The sequence below is a fragment of the Mobula hypostoma genome, chromosome 3 (genome assembly GCF_963921235.1).
Source record: "Mobula hypostoma chromosome 3, sMobHyp1.1, whole genome shotgun sequence".
NCBI lineage: Eukaryota > Metazoa > Chordata > Chondrichthyes > Myliobatiformes > Myliobatidae > Mobula > Mobula hypostoma.
Window position 1 is genome coordinate 80,180,308 of NC_086099.1, and position 19,455 is coordinate 80,199,762.

At 40.6% G+C, this 19,455-nt stretch overlaps 1 protein-coding gene across 2 annotated transcripts in view; it reads right to left on the bottom strand.

Annotated features, from left to right (window-relative positions):
• Nucleotides 1–206: 206 nt before the first annotated feature.
• Nucleotides 207–19,455, bottom strand: part of tbc1d19 (TBC1 domain family, member 19) — a 148,028-nt gene continuing 128,779 nt past the window's right edge. For both annotated transcript variants that reach the window (XM_063043328.1, XM_063043329.1), the window contains exons 17-21: nucleotides 18,401–18,510; nucleotides 10,974–11,065; nucleotides 9,207–9,322; nucleotides 7,228–7,298; nucleotides 207–1,887 (exon numbers count right to left, since the gene is read on the bottom strand). In XM_063043328.1, the coding sequence (XP_062899398.1) occupies nucleotides 1,813–1,887; nucleotides 7,228–7,298; nucleotides 9,207–9,322; nucleotides 10,974–11,065; nucleotides 18,401–18,510 (464 nt within the window). In that variant the 3' untranslated portion in view covers nucleotides 207–1,812. The remainder of the gene's footprint in view (nucleotides 1,888–7,227; nucleotides 7,299–9,206; nucleotides 9,323–10,973; nucleotides 11,066–18,400; nucleotides 18,511–19,455) is intronic.

A 19,455-nucleotide genomic window follows, 5' to 3' on the forward strand; every position in this document is an offset into this window, starting at 1 on the left:
TATTTTTATTAATATTATATAAATTACATAAATACAAATACAAAATTCATAAGGATACAAGTAATATGAATTACATTACATTTAAATCACAGTAATATGATCACAGTATCCTAAATTCCAAATCAATCATGTAGAAAAAAAAGATTGAATTATGGAATGAAATAAAATAGAATAATTGTATTTTATTAAAAAAAAATCTACCCCACTACCCAAATGAGATGGTTGGTAAAAAAAAGAAAAAAAAGAAATACCTTACCATATAATATTATAATGCCCTTTTTGAACAAGGGGCATTATTTATCTTTCAGTCTTCTAGTATCTCAGCATGGCTAAGATGCAAAAGTCTCCACTAGTTATCAACAATTTCCTCCCTTGTTTCCCTTAGTATCCAGTTGCTGATTCAGTTAACTATATTCCCTTAGATAAACCCTATCCAGCCCTGTGAACTTATCTACCTAAATGTGAGCCAATATTTCTCCTTAATAGAGTGCACATCAGCATACACCTTCTTTAACCCTGTAGTTTCCACATCCTTCTTCCTGATGAATACTGATGATAAGTAATCATTTAGAATCTCGATCACATCACCTGGCTCCATACATAGATTACCCCTGAGCGAGGGGACCTATTCCCTCCTTAGTTACTATCTTGCTTCTAAGGTATTTACAAAAGGTTTTAAGATTCTCCTCAATCCTATTTGCCAAGATTATTTACGGGCCCCCTTTTTTCACTCCTAATTTCTTTATTTTTTTCCTATAGCACTATAAATGTCAAGTGACCATTAGATAACTATTCCCTGTACCTCCTGCTGAAAAGCTGCAGTCACCTCTGACCATTCTAGAACCACAGCTACTCATGGTTGTTCTGATCGGCTGCTTCTTCAGGCCTACTAATTGAAAGTGACCAGAAACCAGAGGAGAGGAGACACTGCATATGCTGCAATCTGGAGCAAAAAAAAAGTACTGCTGGAGGAGCTCGGTGGGTAAGGCAACATCTGTAGAGGAAAATAGATATTTGACATTTCAGGTTGAGATTCTTCACCTGAACTACAATTACATCTATCAGATGTTACCTAGCTCATTTGAGTTCCTCTAGCAGGGGATTTGAGTGGAAAGTTGTTTTGCCCAGAGTGGCTTATATAGACAGGCAAATGGATGGAACAAAAATGTTGGTTTATACGGGAAGGCAGGGTTAGATTGATCTTAGTGTAGGTTAAAAGGTCAGCCGAACATAATTATTAATTGTGAAACTCAATTTTTAGGACATTAGTTACATTCTTTTCTTTAAAATAGCATTATTCAAGCCACATTTTCAGTATAATCCACTCCTAAAAACTAAGTGAATATTTCATTCAAATTATGAAATAAATTAGAAGTTGGAATGAAATTTAAAGACATTTTTTGTTCAGTAACTTGTAAAGGACAAGTTATAGAATGAACCAAATAGCAAGAACACACGATTAAAGCAGTGTAGGATTTCATCTTCTATATACTAACTAGTGTGAACCATTACTGCTTCAAACTATTTGATAATATCAAAGATTGTTTTTGTTTTTAATTTTTTTTATTTTACAATCATGTTATTCTTAATTGTACACCCAGTGCTTTTGTCAATCATGCAAAATTCATCATAAATAGTATCATCAATTTTTACATTAACAAATAAAAAGTACTTCATTCACATGTGCAATTTTATTTGACACTTTCATGTATCCATTGGCTTACCAACAATCATACTGTTAAGGTGTGTTAAAGAATTGGCAATGTGACATACATATCCATATTCATCTCTGAACTTCTGAAATAATATTGTTTAATTAGAAGTAGCAAACAGGAAAAGCTGTAGAAGAGGCATAACCTGCAGTGTGGAAAGATCAGCAAGTACAGCCTGCAATAAGAACAAAAATACACTGATTAATTATACATAAACTCATTATTGCAAACAGTATGCTTAGAAATTAGATGAACACTAAACAAATGCTCATCTATGCGAAGTTCATGGCCTTATACAGAGTTTTGATTAAAAAATGTTACTATTCTAACTTCTTCACTAAATAATGCATTACTAAATGACAATAAAAGAGGACTGCATGTCTTCATAATCTTAAAAAAAATAAAAATCTAAACATTTCAATATTCCTAAACAAATTCAGTGTTATAAAATTATAACTTGAAAGCCTAGCACATTACTTTGAGTTCTCAGCCTTATATCACTCTGGAAGTGATGCTTCAATGCAATAAACATTAGAACTACTAATGGTTAAGAAGAATAACAGAAACAGATTAAGGACAGCTAACAGGGCAAATATATAGAGAACTCAATAGTAGATATAGGGATCAAATCGATGCAATGCATTATGACCTGCCCTTGGCCCAATCCAAATGAAGATGCAAGGTTTGTTTAAATTCTAATACTGAGCACCCATGACATATTTGGAAATCAACCAGTCCTGTGGAGTGTGGAATTCCCACATTCACAGTGCACAGTGCCTCCACCCGCAACAAATTGGATCACATTTCTCACATGCAAGATAAACAGTGTACCTTGGTCCCATCACAAATGACATCCTCCTCACTTTGGATAACATTCTATTAGAAATCCCAAGAAGCTCAACTTCAAATCTTTTACTTCAGTGATGTCATGGTCAACTTTAAATTATTACTTTCCACACAGGTTATAGAATCAAATCAACTATCCAACATATATAAAGAAAAAAAAAATCACAGAAGCAGTGTGCTCCTTGGTTGAATTAAATGGTAAGGAGTTACGGTGTTGTTCCATCTACCAGGCTTTTGCCATATAAATTCTTGCGAATGTCTCCTGACCTGCTCATTTATTGTATCTATATTCTTGACTGTTGATTGTTTTTGTAAATACAGTATATACACATAGAATACTAAAGCACAGAAATAGACCAGAAACTAGATTTTCTGTCTAATCCCACCCCTCCAAACCCTACATACGTATGACCCTCACACACGTGCCTATCCAAACTTCTCTTAAATGTTAAAATTGAAGTTGTATCTATCACTTCCACTGGTAGCTCACTCCACACTTGCATCGTACTCTGAGTGAAGTTTCTCCTCAGATTCTCCTTAAATATTTCAACTTTTACCTTAAACCCATGACTTCTAATTGTAGTCTAATGCAACCTGAGGGGATAAGGTCTCCAAACAATCACCCTATCTATACCCCAAACACGAGGAAGTCTGCAGATGCTGGAATTTCAAGCAACACACATAAAAGTTGCTGGTGAAGACAGCAGGCCAGGCAGCATCTCTAGGAAGAGGTATAGTCCACACTTTGGGCCGAGACCCTTCGTCAGGACAAACTGAAAGAAGAGATAGTAAGAGATTTGAAGTGGGAGGGGGAGGGGGAGATCTGAAATGATAGGAGAAGACAGGAGGGGGAGGGATGGAGCTAAGAGCTGGACAGATGATTGGCAAAAGGGATATGAGAGGATCATGGGATGGGAGGACAAGGGAGAAAGAAAGGGGGAGGGGGGAAGCCCAGAGGATGGGCAAGGAGTATAGTGAGAGGGTCAGAGGGAGAAAAAGGAGAGAGAGAGGGGGAAAAAATAATTAATATAATAAATAAATAACAGATGGGGTATGAACGGGAGGTAGGGCATTAACGGAAGTTAGAGAAGTCAATGTTCATGCCATCAGGTTGGAGGCTACCCAGACGGAATATAAGGTGTTGTTCCTCCAACCTGAGTGTGGCTTCATCTTGACAGTAGAGGAGGCTGTGGATAAACATATCAGAATGGGAATGGGATGTGGAATTAAAATGTGTGGCCACTGGGAGATCCTACTTTCTCTGGCAGACAGAGCATAGGTGTTCAGCGAAACAGTCTCCCAGCCTGTGTCGGGGCTCGCCAATATATAGAAGTCCACATCAGGAGCAGCGGACGCAGTATATCACCTCAGCCAACTCACAGGTGAAGTGTCGCCTCACCTAGAAGGATTGCCTGGGGCCATGAATGATGATGAGGGAGGAAGTGTAGCACTTGTTCTGCTTACAAGGATAAGTGCCGGGAGGGAGATCAGTGGGAAGGACGGGGGGGACGAATGGACAAGGGAGTCACGTACGGAGCGATCCCTGCAGAAAGCGGGGGTGGGGGGAGATGTGCTTAGTGGTGGGATCTCGTTGGAGGTGGCGGAAGTTACGGAGAATTATATGTCGGACCTGGAGGCTGGTGGAGTGGTAGGTGAGGACAAGGGGTGCCCTATTCCTAGTGGGGTGGCGGGAGGATGGGGTGAGAGCAGATGTGCGTGAAATCGGTGAGATGCGTTTAAGAGCAGAGTTGATGGTGGAGGAAGGGAAGCCCCTTTCTTTAAAAAAGGTGGACATCTCCTTCGTCCTGGAATGAAAAGCTTCATCCTGAAAGCAGATGCGGCGGAGACGGAGGAATTGCGAGAAGGGGATGGCATTTTTGCAAGAGACAGGGTGAGAAAAGGAATAGTCCATGTAGCTGTGAGAGTCCGTAGGCTTATAGTAGACATCAGTAGATAAGCTGCCTCCAGAGATAGAGACATAAAGATCAAGAAAGGGGAGGGAGGTGTCAGAAATGGACTAGGTAAACTTGAGGGCAGGGTGAAAGTTGGAGGCAAAGTTAATGAAGTCAACGAGCTCAGCATGTGTGCAGGAAGCAGCGCCAATGCAGTCATCGATGTAGCGAAGGAAAAGTGGGGGACAGATACCAGTATAGGCTTGGAACATGGATTGTTCCACAAAGCCAACAAAAAGGCAGGCATGGCTGTGACCCATATGGGTGCCCATGGCTACACCTTTAGTTTGGAGGAAGTGGGAGGAGCCAAAGGAGAAATTATTAAGAGTAAGGACTAATTCTGCTAGACGGAGCAGAATGGTGGTAGAGGGGAACTGGTTAGGTCTGAATCCAAAATGAAGCGGAGAGCTTTGAGACCTTCCTGGTGGGGAATGGAAGTGTATAGGGACTGGACATCCATGGTGAAAATAAAGTGGTGGGGGCCAGGGAACTTAAAATCATCGAAAAAATTCAGAGCATGAGAAGTGTCACGAACATAGGTAGGAAGGGATTGAAAAAGGGGGGATAAAACAGTGTCGAGGTATGCAGAAATGAGTTCAGTGGGTCAGGAGCAAGCTGAGACAATGGGTCTACCTGGACAGGCAGGTTTGTGGATTTGGGTAGGAAGTAGAAACGGGAAATGCGGGGTGTGGGAACTATAAGGTTGGTAGCAGTGGATGGGAGATCCCCTGAGTGGATAAAATTGGTGATGGTGTGGGAGACAATGACCTGGTGCTCCTTAGTGGGGTCATAATCGAGGGGTAAATAAGAGGAGGTATCCACGAGTTGACACTGTGCCTCAGCAAAGTAGAGGTCAGTACGCCAGACTACAACAGCACCCCAGTTATCGGCGGGTTTTATAGTAAGGTTAGGATTAGTGCGGAGGGAGTGGAGAGCAGAGCGTTCGGAAGGAGTGAGGTTGAAGTGGGAACAAGGTGCAGTGAAGTCGAGACGGTTGATATCCCGTTGGCAGTTAGCAATAAAGAGATCCAGAGCAGGCAGAAGACCAGAGCGGGGTGTCCATGAAGAGGAGGAGGGTTGAAGACGGCAGACGGTGGGAGTGGGAGAGTCCTTCTGAAGAAGTAGGCTCGAAGATGGAGCCACTCTTAATTTTGTAATCTTCTCTTTATAAGATCTCCCCTCATTCTCCTGCACTTCAGGGAATAAAGTCCTAACCTTTATCTGTAAATAAGATCCCCAAGTCCCAGCAAAATCCATGTAAATTTTCTCTGTATCTTTCAAGCTTATTGATATCTTCCCTACAGATAGATGACCAAAAATGCACACAATATTCTCTCTCCCTGTCATGCCACTTCCAAGGAATTATGGATCTGTATTCCTGGGTCTGTTTTTTCTACCACACACCTAAATGCCCTACTATTCACTGTAGAAGTCCTACTCTGGTTTGTCCTCTCAAAGTGCAACACTTTGCACTTGTCTGCATTAAATTCCATCTGCTATTTTTCAGCCCATTTTCCCAGCTAGTTCACACCACCTTTCAAGCTCTGATAGCTTTCCTCACTGTCTACTACATCACCAATCTCCCAATCTTGGTATCATCCACAAATCTGCTGATCCAGTTAACTATATTATCATCTAAATCATGATTATAGGATGATAAACAATAAAACCAACACTAATCCCTGTGGCATACCACTAATGACTCTGATTTCTCCCACTAGGCCAACATTGAATCCTATTAAACTACTTCATGAATGATAAACAGCCTAACCTTCTGGATCAGCTTCCCATGTGGGACTTTGTCAAAGGCTTTGATAAGGTCCATATAGACAATGTCCACCACCAGCGATAACGCCAACCACTGTCCCTTCATCAAGCTTCTTTGTAACTTCCTTGAAAAACTATTTTCCTTTCTGGTGTCACTGGTCTCCTCAGGCAGTACAACACTTGCCAGGTGGCATCAAAAAGAGAGCATTCAACAAAAGCCAAAAAATTGTCACTCTCTTCCCTTTTCTAAAAGGGCACCATACTTCCCATTAATACATCTTCCCAAGAGAATGGATGAGATTGGGAAAGACCACTGCAAGACAAAGTCATAGAGAGCCAGCATGGAAATGGGATAATTGGCCCACCGAGTCCATGTCAACTATCAACTAATCATTTACATTAATCTTTTTTTTCACCCCACATACTCATTAACAGCTTCAATGTTACCATTCATAGTAATAATAATTTATAGTGGCCAGCTAACCTGCATGTCTTTGGGATATGGGAGGAGAGTGCAACCCAAATGTCTATAGGAAAAACTTTCAAAACCCACACTGATAGCACCTAGTGCCAATAATTGAACTCAAGCCTCCGGTGTAGTGAGACAACAGCTCTATGAACTATACCAATAGCAAAACTATTCTCTTCCTTTGACCCCCGCCCCAAATAAGGCCCACAAGTCTCATCTGGATCCATGTTCGTAAATGTGTAAAACTGGAATACAGTACTGGTGAAACAGCAAGAGGAGCAGCCCAATAGGAACTGTATCTAACACATGATTGAAACTATTACTATTTGATGTCATGTGAATAAAATAAATACTGGTTTCTCAAAAGAAGCCCTCAGAAGTTGCTTGATTGCAAATCTGAACCACCCCTCAAAAGGGCTGTGTGGCACTGACTTTCATCCAGAAGTATGATCGCCCCCAAAATGACAGTAGAACACCTTACTTCAGCTGCACCATGTGATCCTGCCTCCATTAGGTTTTCTGCTCTGTAAGCAAATACAGCAGCTGCCAGCACTGAAATAAAATAAACTGTCTTAACAGAGGTAATATTTCTCCAGAGCAGTATCAAAAAATGTCTAAGCTTAAGTTTATGACAGTAGAATTATGATTGATATATTTTATTCCTGAAATTAACCAATCACATAATTGTTAATAAATATCCAAATATTTCCATGCATGCAAATCAATCAAGGGGAAATTAAATCAGTGGAGTAGAAATGGCTCAGAACAGTACACTAATTCATGCTACAGAATTACATTTCTGCAGGAAGGAAGTTCATACAAGTGCAAATTGGGATTTACTGTTGCACATTTCAGATTGTTTTTCCAGTTAATTTTCAATATGAAACATGTTATTGGCCTGGCCACAGTATCTGCCAGGTACTTTGCTCCATAAAAGGTCCTAGATGGTATTGATTGCAAGGAACAGCGCATAAGTTGATAGTAGCGCAATTGTCCCCATTTCCAGGAATTACCTGATATCCAGTGAGGTTTGTCCTTGTCTTGTTAAAGTAGACAAGCTGCTTGTGATGATATGACAGGATATAACTAGCTCAGAGTAACAGTTCATAGCAGGTGAACACCACTGCTGGCAACATGCTCAAAAATAAAACTACAGCTGATTTTTCTGACACAGAAACTTCAATCTGAAATGTTAATTTAGTTTCTTCCCTGCTGACAGTTTCCAGCAGGTTCTGTTTCAGAGATTATTCCTAAGTCATGAAATTATATGGATTTAGCAAGCATTCATTCAAAGGAGAATCAGTCTTCAGTTTTGATGTCCTGTACATCGTAAGCGGAAGTCAGCTTGAAATTAAAAGGATAGCAATGTTTCTTGCAAAGCTGTCTACATTAGACTGGCCCACAGCAAGTAGAATGGTTTGTAAACTGACATGACTAGAAAACATTCTTGTGTGCATCAGCCAAACATAAAGCAGAGGTTCCCAGACTTTTTAATGCCAAGGACTGCATATCGTTAACAGAGGGGTCCATGGACCCCAGTTGTGGCCCTCTGTAATAGGGCTATTTTAGTCAGCCTGCATCAAACTAGATCTCAGACACTGCAGGTGCTTTTCAAGCAGGATCATCAGAATATCTGCTCAATAATTTTGCTTGTGGTTACTATTTGCATGATTGTGCAAATAAATGTACTTTGAACTTTAATTGGGATATTTGTGTAATCAGACTCTTACAGCATTTATTTCGGGTGTCTTGGTTCTCTGTCCTCAGAAACTTTGAGACCATCCATGTGAATTACAATATCCTAGCAAAAGCATTTGAACATTCAGAAATGTCTTGTCAGTTTAGTGTGGTCCCATCATAAGTATATAATTCAAGGTAATTAGTTGTCAGAATCAAAGTACTGAGTTCAAAAATGTCACTGTAGCTGCTGAAATTGTATTGAATCACCAGCTGTTACCCTTGTTCTTAAGAATATAAACACTTCATATTTTCCCTGGACTTTGGAGTGATGCTCTAGTAGAGTCTCTAAGAGAATGCCTACTTGTCATGATGTCTAAAAACCTTTTACCTGCTTTGCTCAGTCGCATATACAACACTAACATCTGCATTTTGTTAGTTTTCATGGTTTATTAATCAATTTCTACTTCACAGTATTTAAATGAACAAGTTTACTAAATTTAACAGGGAGAAATAAAAATGCATAGCAAGGCAAGGAACAGAATTATTTGCAATTGCTAATTTAGTTTGAAACTTAGCAGTCAGTTTTGTGAACAACTTTCAAAACACTCAGAGCTATCAAGAATTTTCAAAAGATGTGCCCAAAAACCACCGAAAGAACCATGAAGGCTAGAACTCCCTCTGCTGACAGAAACCCACAAATACATCTGACTGAAGGCATCTTCAACAGGAAGAGGGTGTCATCAAAAGGAGTGTATCACAATACTTCTAAAATACACATACCAGCAAGAATTTCCAGAGAGTTGTATCCCAGAATCCTATCCCAAAGAAACAAGAGTTGATCAGTTGCTAGATATCCTGAGAATGCACGTACCATCCATTTAAATGATATCCGGAGTCTGCAAAACAAGAGAGAAATATTGAATGTACTTGAAATGTAGGAACACCAGGGTGAAATGAAAAATTAAAAGTGAATAAAACTATATCTCCTATTTTACAAACTTTCCATTCAGTTTAGTATAATAGTACACAGACACACGTCCAAAACTTGATGAAAAAAGCTCTCTAGAGGCTCAGCAATTTTACTTGCAATCCATGCAGATCAGAAAAGTCCTGATTTAAATGTGGTGTCTGCAAGACACAATGCCAAGCCTCAGGTTCCGTAGGTGGGGGGCAGGGATGTAAAAAATAAAGCAAATCATCTGGGGAAATGTGCTCATGGCCATCTTGTGCATGCATGGTCATGAGCTCAGGACAACACTAGGAATCAAGCAGCCAATCAATATTAATTAGCATGGCTCAGAAAAGTAGGCAATGTCCATAGAAGGCATGCAATAAGATGTACAGTAGTGACAACAGGAAAAGGAAATTGGACTGAAACTTTACATATCAAAACAATCTTATTGCACTTGGATTGCCCAGGCTAATTGCTACAATGCACTAATAATAAGGTATCAACATGAGTATTACTCAATGGTAGGCAAGAAAATTTTGAAGTACTTCTTCGCTTGGATTTTGTGGACTCCAAACCATGATTATTGTCCATATAATTGTCATTTCAGTGGCTGATGGACCTGTTGCATACTCCCAACTATTTTCCCACAGTTGTTCAAAAACAACTATTTACTTTGCATCCAAATGCTGGTAGCATACATGAATAGTCAGTAGCAACAGTTTTACATACGATTGTGATTTTAGTGCCTAGCAACCTATCATATTCACACCTCTAACTCATAGACCAATTTTCCTATAACTTTGATGAAGGATTGGTGACAACCTTGAAAATAGGTGCAAGTTGCTAAAAATGGCATGAAAGACCAGGTTTCAGCTGCTGATTACATTAAGATTTAGACTAGGCCCCCCCATCTGTTCTTAAAGATGAGAACTATCTACATTAATGAATTGCTGTCATTTGTGAAACTGTCCTCAAGTCTGAATCAATCAAGAGCTGAATGGATTGGAAAGAGGAATAGATGGATAGAGTAAAAGAAACAACAGTGTTGTAGGAATTTTCACGACATTTCCATTTGCAAAAAAAATACTGTAAGTCATTGCCCCATCCACCACATTTATGCAGAGATCTTAAATCTCTCCTTTGACTTGAAAGTTGCCATTTAGCCACAGAATACAATTTTTCTTCCCACTTTTTTGTGTAGTCATTTTCGCTTTGAGGTATTCTAACAAGGGTAAAGAAATTACCTAAAGATGTGGTCCAATTTGGAGAAGCATTATAAATCAGTGAGAAGTTGAAGCTCTCTTCTATCAAGCAAAGACTGTTCGATTTCAACATTTAAGAGAAACTTAGATGCATACATGGATGGGAGGGGTATGGAAGGTTATGGTCTGGGTGCAGGTCGATGGGACTCAGCAGATTAACAGTTCAGCATGGACTACATGGGCCCAAGGGCCTGCTTCTGTGCTGTAACGTTTTATGACTCTATGACTGTTACAAATATTAAGAGATTAAATATAATAAACATATCTAGAGTTATTTACTCCAAGAATATTTTCCGTGTAATGGAAATTTCACTGCAAGTTTTAAGAACTTACGGTTGTGCTCCAATCTCAAGTAGATGAAAGAAGAGTTGAGGAAGGTATGTCTGAATGAGCGTCTCAAACACCAGACAAAGTGATACAATTCCCTGAGGACACATAATTACAGCGATCATATAAAACCCAGAGCTATTACAATGTGAAGTAATTTAGCTTTTAGATCAAACAATAAACTGCATTTGTCTATTATCTATTTATTTTATTTAGATATATAGCGTAGAACAAGCTCTTCCGCTCCAACGAGCCGCATCACCACAACCTGCATATTTAACCCTTTGGACTGTGGGAGGAAACCAGAGTACCTGGAGGAAACACACATGGTCACAGGGAGAACATATAAACAGACAGCGGCGGAATTGAACTCCAAACTCTGGAACGCCCCAAGCTATATTAGTGTCATGCTACTGTGGCGCCCCCTTATGGATAATTTTTAAATGTTCAAGTTCTCAAAAGAACAGTTATGTTACGTCATTTATGTCAGGACGTTATGCTGCAGCTTTATAAGACCCTAGTTAGGCCACATCTCAAGTACTGCATAGTGTCTTTCCCATGGGTTGTAATGGCTAATACCAGAGGGGATGAAAGTGAAAGGGGGTGATTTTAAAGGAGATATGAGAGGCAGAGTTTGGTACATAGAATGAACTGCCTGGGGCAGATATATTAAGGATCTTTAAGGGCCATTTAGGGAGGCATATGAATATGAGAAAAACGGAAGGATATGGACATTGTGTAGGCATAAGGAACTAGTTTAGTTGGCCTTTTGATCTAATTTATTTGGCTTGACACAACATTGTGGGCCAAAGGGCCGGTTTCTGTGCTGTACTGTTCTATGTTCTATCTTCAGAAAGTTTCCATTAAAGGATGTGTCCTCACAGCTTAAGACTTCCTTATCTATTGAGGAAAGGTGAAAGATTAGGGTACTGCAAGGCTACAGAAGATTGCAGAGAGAGAACCCAGAAATTCAGATATGGTACTGCTTTTTTTTTCCCCCCTCACTGCTACATGTCCAAGAAATAGGAAGAAATGGAGCAGAAGTACAATCTTTTCCAAACTGAAATGTACCCTTCAATGGGCAGGAGATGATAAAAAATCCCTGTGCAAAATTCCTTCAGAGTATTACCATAAGTTAGTACACAATTTATACGGTGAGTTCCTGAAACATAGCTGGAGCAGCAATGCTTTTAAAAACAGTGCACTACTCGATGGAGGTCCCCTGAAAAAAGACCCAGTCCAGGGAATCAGACTTAGGCAAATCCTTTTACCTTCTGCAATATACCTGATCTCTTTGGGTATAATCAATCTCCAAGCACTAATTATGCAACCCAAACTCCTAGCAACTCATCTCTGTATCCTTTCTCTTTACCTATCTAACCACTCCCTTATCAAGACTGCTTGCTCACCATGGCTCTCCAGGCAACGCCTCATCTCCAATCATTTAGCACCTTAATCGTCAATTCCCCATTTCAGATACTGTCCTAGGCCGTGACTGAGCTGCTGAAGAATGCTTCCTTCTCTATTGCCGTTCCCTAGCACTGGACCCCAGTTCTGGATATTCTCTATTTTTGTTTGCAAAAGTCAATCAATATATTACTGTCAGGCCCATGAACAAAATGATCCTTAGTACGACACACAAATATACTTTACAGCATTTTTAATGTGTCATATCGATTTCAAGGCCAAAGTTGTTATAGAAGAAAGGAATTTAAAGAGGCAAAATTATTAATATTGATAAATTGGGGGCAGCAACAAGTGTACATTTTGAAGGACAGAAATTATATGCATGCAAATTGGAGTATTTGGAGGTTGAAGGCCAGAAAATAAGTAATAGAATAATTATGTCTACTAAGATCACTTGTATGGATTCAATTTAAGATGAAACAGAATTAAGATCTTCAAGATGGCGCCAGCAAACAAAGGCAACTTCTTGCAGATAGTTCAACGAAACTACTTCTTCTTCCTTCAAATATGATTCTACTACTAAGCTGCGTGCAATTGGAATATGTAATGTACATTTTGTTGGTCTGTTTTGGACTGATTGAGCGATCTTGCACTTTGCTGTTTCTGAGGGAGTTCGATGAGATTTGGTGTGGAGTGTGTGGCCTGCAGGCCTAGAAGCCTGGAGCTAGGGCTCGAGCCTATGAATAACTCCATTGCTCTTCTCCGACTGAGGTGTCAAACAAGGTTGATGTCAACAAAGGTGAGAGCAGAGGGCGGGTGCTTGCTGCCATCTGCCTGAGTTTGACTGGCCTTCCTTTCTCTATTGCTAGCTGTTGGAAGAAAATGCAGGAGTCTTGGGATCTATGTTGCAAGGATTGACTGGACAGGCTGAGGACTCATCTTGGGGGACTTTGGAATTCATGTTGCATGTGTTCCTGGATTCTGGTTACTCCTTTTTTGATGTTTTTGAGCAGTTTGATTGGAGCAGTCGAATGCGGTCTGGGCCACTCCATCGACGAATGTTTTGTCTGCGGCCTGCAGTAGGCTAGTGGCGCCATGCTGAACTGAACTAAACTGAATACTACTGGATCCTGGTTTGACGTTTGAATTTTTTGTGTTGTTCGCTTGCTTTTTTGCCTATTGCTCAATTTGTTTTTTTCTCCCGCACATTGGATGTTTGGTGTTTCCTGGAACGGGTTCCATGGTGTTTCTTTGTTCTGTAGCTGCCTGCAGGTGGACCAATCTCAGTTGTAGGCTGAATGCATACTTTCATAATAAATTTACTTTGAATCTGCAAGTGATGATGCACAGCTGGACGCTAATAGCCTTGATATTGTGGGTTTCAAACTTAAGTGGTTGATGGTAATTTTGAACAGTAAAGTTTAATCAGTGTCAGGATTTGGAGAAGCAGATTAAATAAATGCAAAAGGAACAATGTTAGATTTGCCACAAGTTGTAACATGTCTGACAATTTTAATGTAGTCACTGAGAATGGCAAGGGAGGCGAGTTGGATGTTATTCCTGTATGTTCCCATATACAAGCTGACTCAATGTATGAAAATACTGTTGGCAAATTTTAAATCAGGGACCCCCCCCCGCCCCCCAACACAATAATTATTGGAGTTAGAAAACAAGCCGCAGTTGGTCATGTTATCTATGTCACTGTGAATCAGAATGGAGTATAGCAAAATATTGTCAAGAAAATCTTCCATTGGACCAAATCCAGAACCAGGTTTAATATCACTGGCATATGTCATGAAACTTAAATAACTAAAAATTAAAATAAGAAACATATAAATATTAAATAATCATACAAATAGAGAGCAAAACAAAGGGTGAAATAAGTGAGGTAGTAAACATGGATTCATTGTCCATTCAGAAATCTGATTGTGGAGTGGAAGAAGCTATTCCTAAAATGTTGAGTGAGTGTCTTCCAGCTCCTGCATCTCTTCCTTGATGGTAGCAGTGAGAAAATGGTATGTTCTGGGTGATGGGGGTCCTTAATCATGGACGTTGCCTTTTTGATGCATCTTGTTTTGAAGTTGTCCTCGATGTTAGGAAGGACATTGCCCATGATGGAATTGGCTGAGTTTGAAACTTTCTGCAGCTTTTTCTGATCTTGTGCAGTGGCCCCTCCATACCATGTGGTGAATCTCTTCTTGGTACATCTATATAAATTTGGTGACATGCCAAGACTCCTCAAACACCTGTTGAAATATAGCCAGTGTTTTTGCCTTCTTTGTAATTACATCAATATATTGAGCCCAGGATAGATCTTCAGAGATGCTGACACCAGGAACTTGAAACTGCTCACCCTTTCCACAACTGATCCCTCCATGAGGACTGGTACGTATCCTCAACTTCTCCTTCCTGAAGTCCACATTCAATTCCCTGGTCTTACTGACATTGCTAGCAAGGTTGTTGTTGTGACACCACTCAACCAGCTGATCTATCGCACTCCTGTACACCTCCTCATCACCATTTGAAGTTCTGTCAACAATAGTTAATCGGCAATTTATAGGTATATTCCAAAAAAGAAGAAATTTTCCAATGGAAAAAGGATGCAACCGTGGCTAACATGAGAAGTCAAAGCCAAAGTTAAAGCAAAGGAGAGGGCATACAAGGAAGCAAAAATTAGTGGGAAGACAGAGGACTGGGAAGTTTTTAAAAGCTTACAAAAGGAAACTAAGAAGGTCATTAAGAGGGAAAAGATCAACTATGAAAGGAAGCAAGCAAATAATATCAAAGAGGATACCAAAAGCTTTTTCAAGTATATAAAGAGTAAAAGACAGGTGAGAGTAGATATAAGGTGAGAGTAGATATAAGACCAATAGAAAATGATGCTGGAGAAATTGTAATGGGAGATAAGGAGATGGCAGAGGAACTGAACGAGTATTTTGCATCAGTCTTCACTGAGGAAGACATCAGCAGTATACTGGACACTCAAGGGTGGCAGGGAAGAGAAGTGTGCGCAGTCACAATTACGACAGAGAAAATACTCAGGAAGCTGTATAGTCTAAAGGTAGATAAATCTCCCGGACTAGATGGAATGCACCCTCGTGTTCTGAAGGAAGAAGCTGTGGAGATTGCGGAGGCATTAGCAATGATCTTTCAAAAGTTGATAGATTCTGGCATGGTTCCGGAGGACTGGAAGATTGCAAATGTCACTCCGCTATTTGAGAAGGGGGAAAGGAAGCAAAAAGGAAATTATAGACCTGTTAGCTTGACATCGGTGGTTGGGAAGTTGTTGGAGTCGATTGTCAAGGATGAGGTTACAGAGTACCTGGAGGCATATGACAAGATAGGCAGAACTCAGCATGGATTCCTTAAAGGAAAATCCTGCCTGACAAACCTATTGCAATTTTTTGAGGAAATTACAAGTAGGCTAGACAAGGGAGATGCAGTGGATGTTGTATATTTGGATTTTGAGAAGGCCTTTGAGAAGGTGCCACACGAGGCTACTTAACAAGAGCCCATGAAATTACAGGAAAGTTACATATGTGGATAGAGCGTTGGCTGATTGGCAGGAAACAGAGAGTGGGAAAAAAGGGTTCCTATTCTGGTTGGCTGCCACTTACCAGTGGTGTTCCACAGGGGTCCGTGTTGGGGCCGCTTCTTTTTACATTGTTCATCAACGATTTGGATTATGGAATAGATGGCTTTGTGGCTAAGTTTGCTGACGATACGAAGATAGGTGGAGGGGCCGGTCGTGCTGAGGAAACAGAGAGTCTGCAGAGAGACTTGGATAGATTGGAAGAATGGGCAAAGAAGTGGCAAATGAAATACAATATTGGAAAGTGTATGGTTATGCACTTTGGCAGAAGAAATAAACGGGCAGACTATTATTTAAAAGGGGAGAGAATTCAAAGTTCTGAGATGCAACGGGACTTGGGAGTCCTCGTACAGGATACCCTTAAGGTTAACCGCCAGGTTGAGTCAGTAGTGAAGAAGGCGAATGCAATGTTGGCATTCATTTCTAGAGGAATAGAGTATAGGAGCAGGGATGTGATGTTGAGGCTCTATAAGGCACTGGTGAGACCTCACTTGGAGAACTGTGGGCAGTTTTGGTCTCTTCATTTAAGAAAGGATGTGCTGACATTGGAGAGGGTACAGAGAAGATTCACTAGAATGATTCCGGGAATGAGAGGGTTAACATACGAGGAACGTTTGTCCGCTCTTGGACTGTATTCCTTGGAGTTTAGAAGAATGAGGGGAGACCTCATAGAAACATTTCGAATGTTGAAAGGCATGGACAGAGTGGGGATGTGGCAAAGTTGTTTCCCATGATGGGGGAGTATAGTATGAAAGGGCATGACTTAAGGATTGAAGGGCGCCCATTCAGAACAGAGATGCCAAGAAATTTTTTTAGCCAGAGGGTGGTGAATCTATGGAATTTGTTGCCACGGGCAGCAGTGCAGGCCAAGTCATTGGGTGTATTTAAGGCAGAGATTGATAGGTATCTGAGTAGTCAGGGCATCAAAGGTTATGGTGAGAAGACGGGGGTGTGGGACTAAATGGGAGAATGGATCAGCTCATGATAAAATGGCGGAGCAGACTCGATGGGCTGAATGGCCGACTTCTGCTCCTTTGTTTTATGGTCTTATAGTTGGTGCTTGAGCTGTGCCTTGCCTCACAGTCATGGGTGTAACAAGAATAAAGCAGTGGGCTCATCACACATCTTTGAGGGGCACCAGTATTAATTGTCAGCAAAGAGATGTTATTTCCAATCTGCACCGACTGTGGTGTCCCAATGAGGAAGTCAAGGAGCCAGTTGCAGAGGGAGGTACAGAGGCCCAGATTTTGGAGCTTGTTGATTAGTATTGAGGATATGAAGGTGTTGAATGCTGAGCTTAAACAGTAGCCTGACGTAGGTGTAGCTATTGTCCAGCTGCTCCAAGGCCGTGTGGAGAGCCAGTGAGATTGCAACCACTGTAGACCTACTGTGGCCATAGGCAAATTGCAGCAGGTCCAGGTCCTTGGTTAGACAGGAGTTGATTCTGGCCTTCAACAACTCTCAAAGCACTTCATCATAGTAGGTGTGACTGTAACAGGTGATAGTCGTTGAGGGAGCTCACTCTGCTCTTCTTGGGCATTGGTACGGTTGTAGCATTTTTGAAACAGGTGGGGACCTTCAAATGCAGCAGTGAGAGACTGAAGATGTCCTTGAACACTCCCACCAGTTAGTTGGCATAGATTTTCAGTACCCTACCAGCTACACCATTAGGGCCTGGTGCCTTGTGCGGGTTCACCTTCTTGAAAGATGTTCTGACATTAGCAACCGAGACAGAGATCACAGAATCACCTGATGCTGCGGGGATGCTATGTCGTTTTATTCCTCCTTTCAAAGCTGGCATAAAAGATGTCGCGCTCGTGAAAAGGTGTTAAACTCAAACAACATAAAATGTGTTGTAACAAAAGATAATCTGAAGGAATTAGAACTGACCAGCAGGAATCATGATTGCAGATGGAGCAGGTCATGTCTAACTAATTTCATCTCAGAGTTCACTTTTCTTGTAGAAAGTGATGTGTGTTACTGTCAGAAATTTCAGAGATATTTATCGTCTCCTTATATACTGCGCATATGGGATAATGAGAAGTAATACAACTGAAAGATAGATTGGCTCCTGGTTGTTTTCAGACAGCTACTGTCCATTCACTTCACTTGAAACTGATTAATGAGTTTGAAAATGATGCCCAATGATGCTCTGACAAAGAAAAAACTGGATACTTTATGTTTCAACATAGATTAAATCATCAGGTCAATTTCCCACAGTTTTTGCACCTTTTTCTATCCTGTTTCCTCTTTATTCAATCTCCCAAAAAATACTTGGACTAAAGTCATAATGAATATGCACTGATATCATTGAAGAAAATATATAAAGAAAGCAAATATGTTTTCATATAATTTATCTTGACTGACTGAACCCAAGTTCCCCAGAAAGGATAAATGAGCACGTCCTTGTATAACATGCCTCTACTGAACTTACCGAGGAATGGGATGAGATGTTATGAAGCCTGAAGAAAAATCTTACATACATCTCACGGAAAACTTGGTAGAGTTTGGATGGCTCATGGTAGAGAAAGCACAGTGGTGCAACTGCATATCAAAACAAAAAAAATCCGAAGTAATAAAAGCACAAACACAAAGTAAAGCACCATGTTGTAGAGCAGAAATAATTTGTACTTTATGCCCACGGCACTCAATGATCTTCAACTGTGACCCTAACCTGGTATGGCCGACATAATGGTTATAACAAATACACCAAGGGGATTAGATCCACCACTTTGCACGCAATCAGCATTCCAAGTGTAAATAGTGAACATTTTAAAATAATGGCATAGTTCAAGCTTCCTCTTATTCAGTTGCACAACCAAGTTCAAGATTTGTCTAAATTTAAAGCAGCATTTTAAAAGGCATTTTTAAATACACATATATAAAATGCTAGAGATACTCAGCAGGCCAAACAACATCCATGGAAAAGAGTAAACCGTTGATGTTTCAGGCCTAGACCTGTCATCAGGAGTCCTGAGGAAGGGTGGCCAGCCGAAACATCAACTGTTTACTCTTTTCCATAGATGCTGCCTGACCTGCTGAGATCCTCTCGCATTTTGTGTGTGTTGCTTTGGATATCCAGCATTGGCAGAGTTTCTCGTGTTTGTTTTAAGTACAAGTTTTGAAACAATTCTACTCATGACATAGGGTACAACATGTGCTACTTGGATAAACCTGGTCTAGGAAAGGATTTCTATAGCACACACTCACTGCACCTGTTCTGCTTACTTCTGTTCCATCCGGTCTTTCACCAAATAAATAATCTGCAGGAATTCCAGAGCAGCCCCAACTTCACAAAAGGAACAACATCAAAATGTCATGACAGGAAGGGACCAGGAGGAATTAGCAAAGGTTGGACTCCTTTACCCTTGCTACCTCCCTATGCCAGGTTAGGTGGCCCTTTCGTTTGCAGGTCTGTAGGGCTCTCGGTCCAGCCGATGCCAGGGCAGAGCTGTGTGTTGAGTCAGCACCCTGAATCCCCTGTTCAGA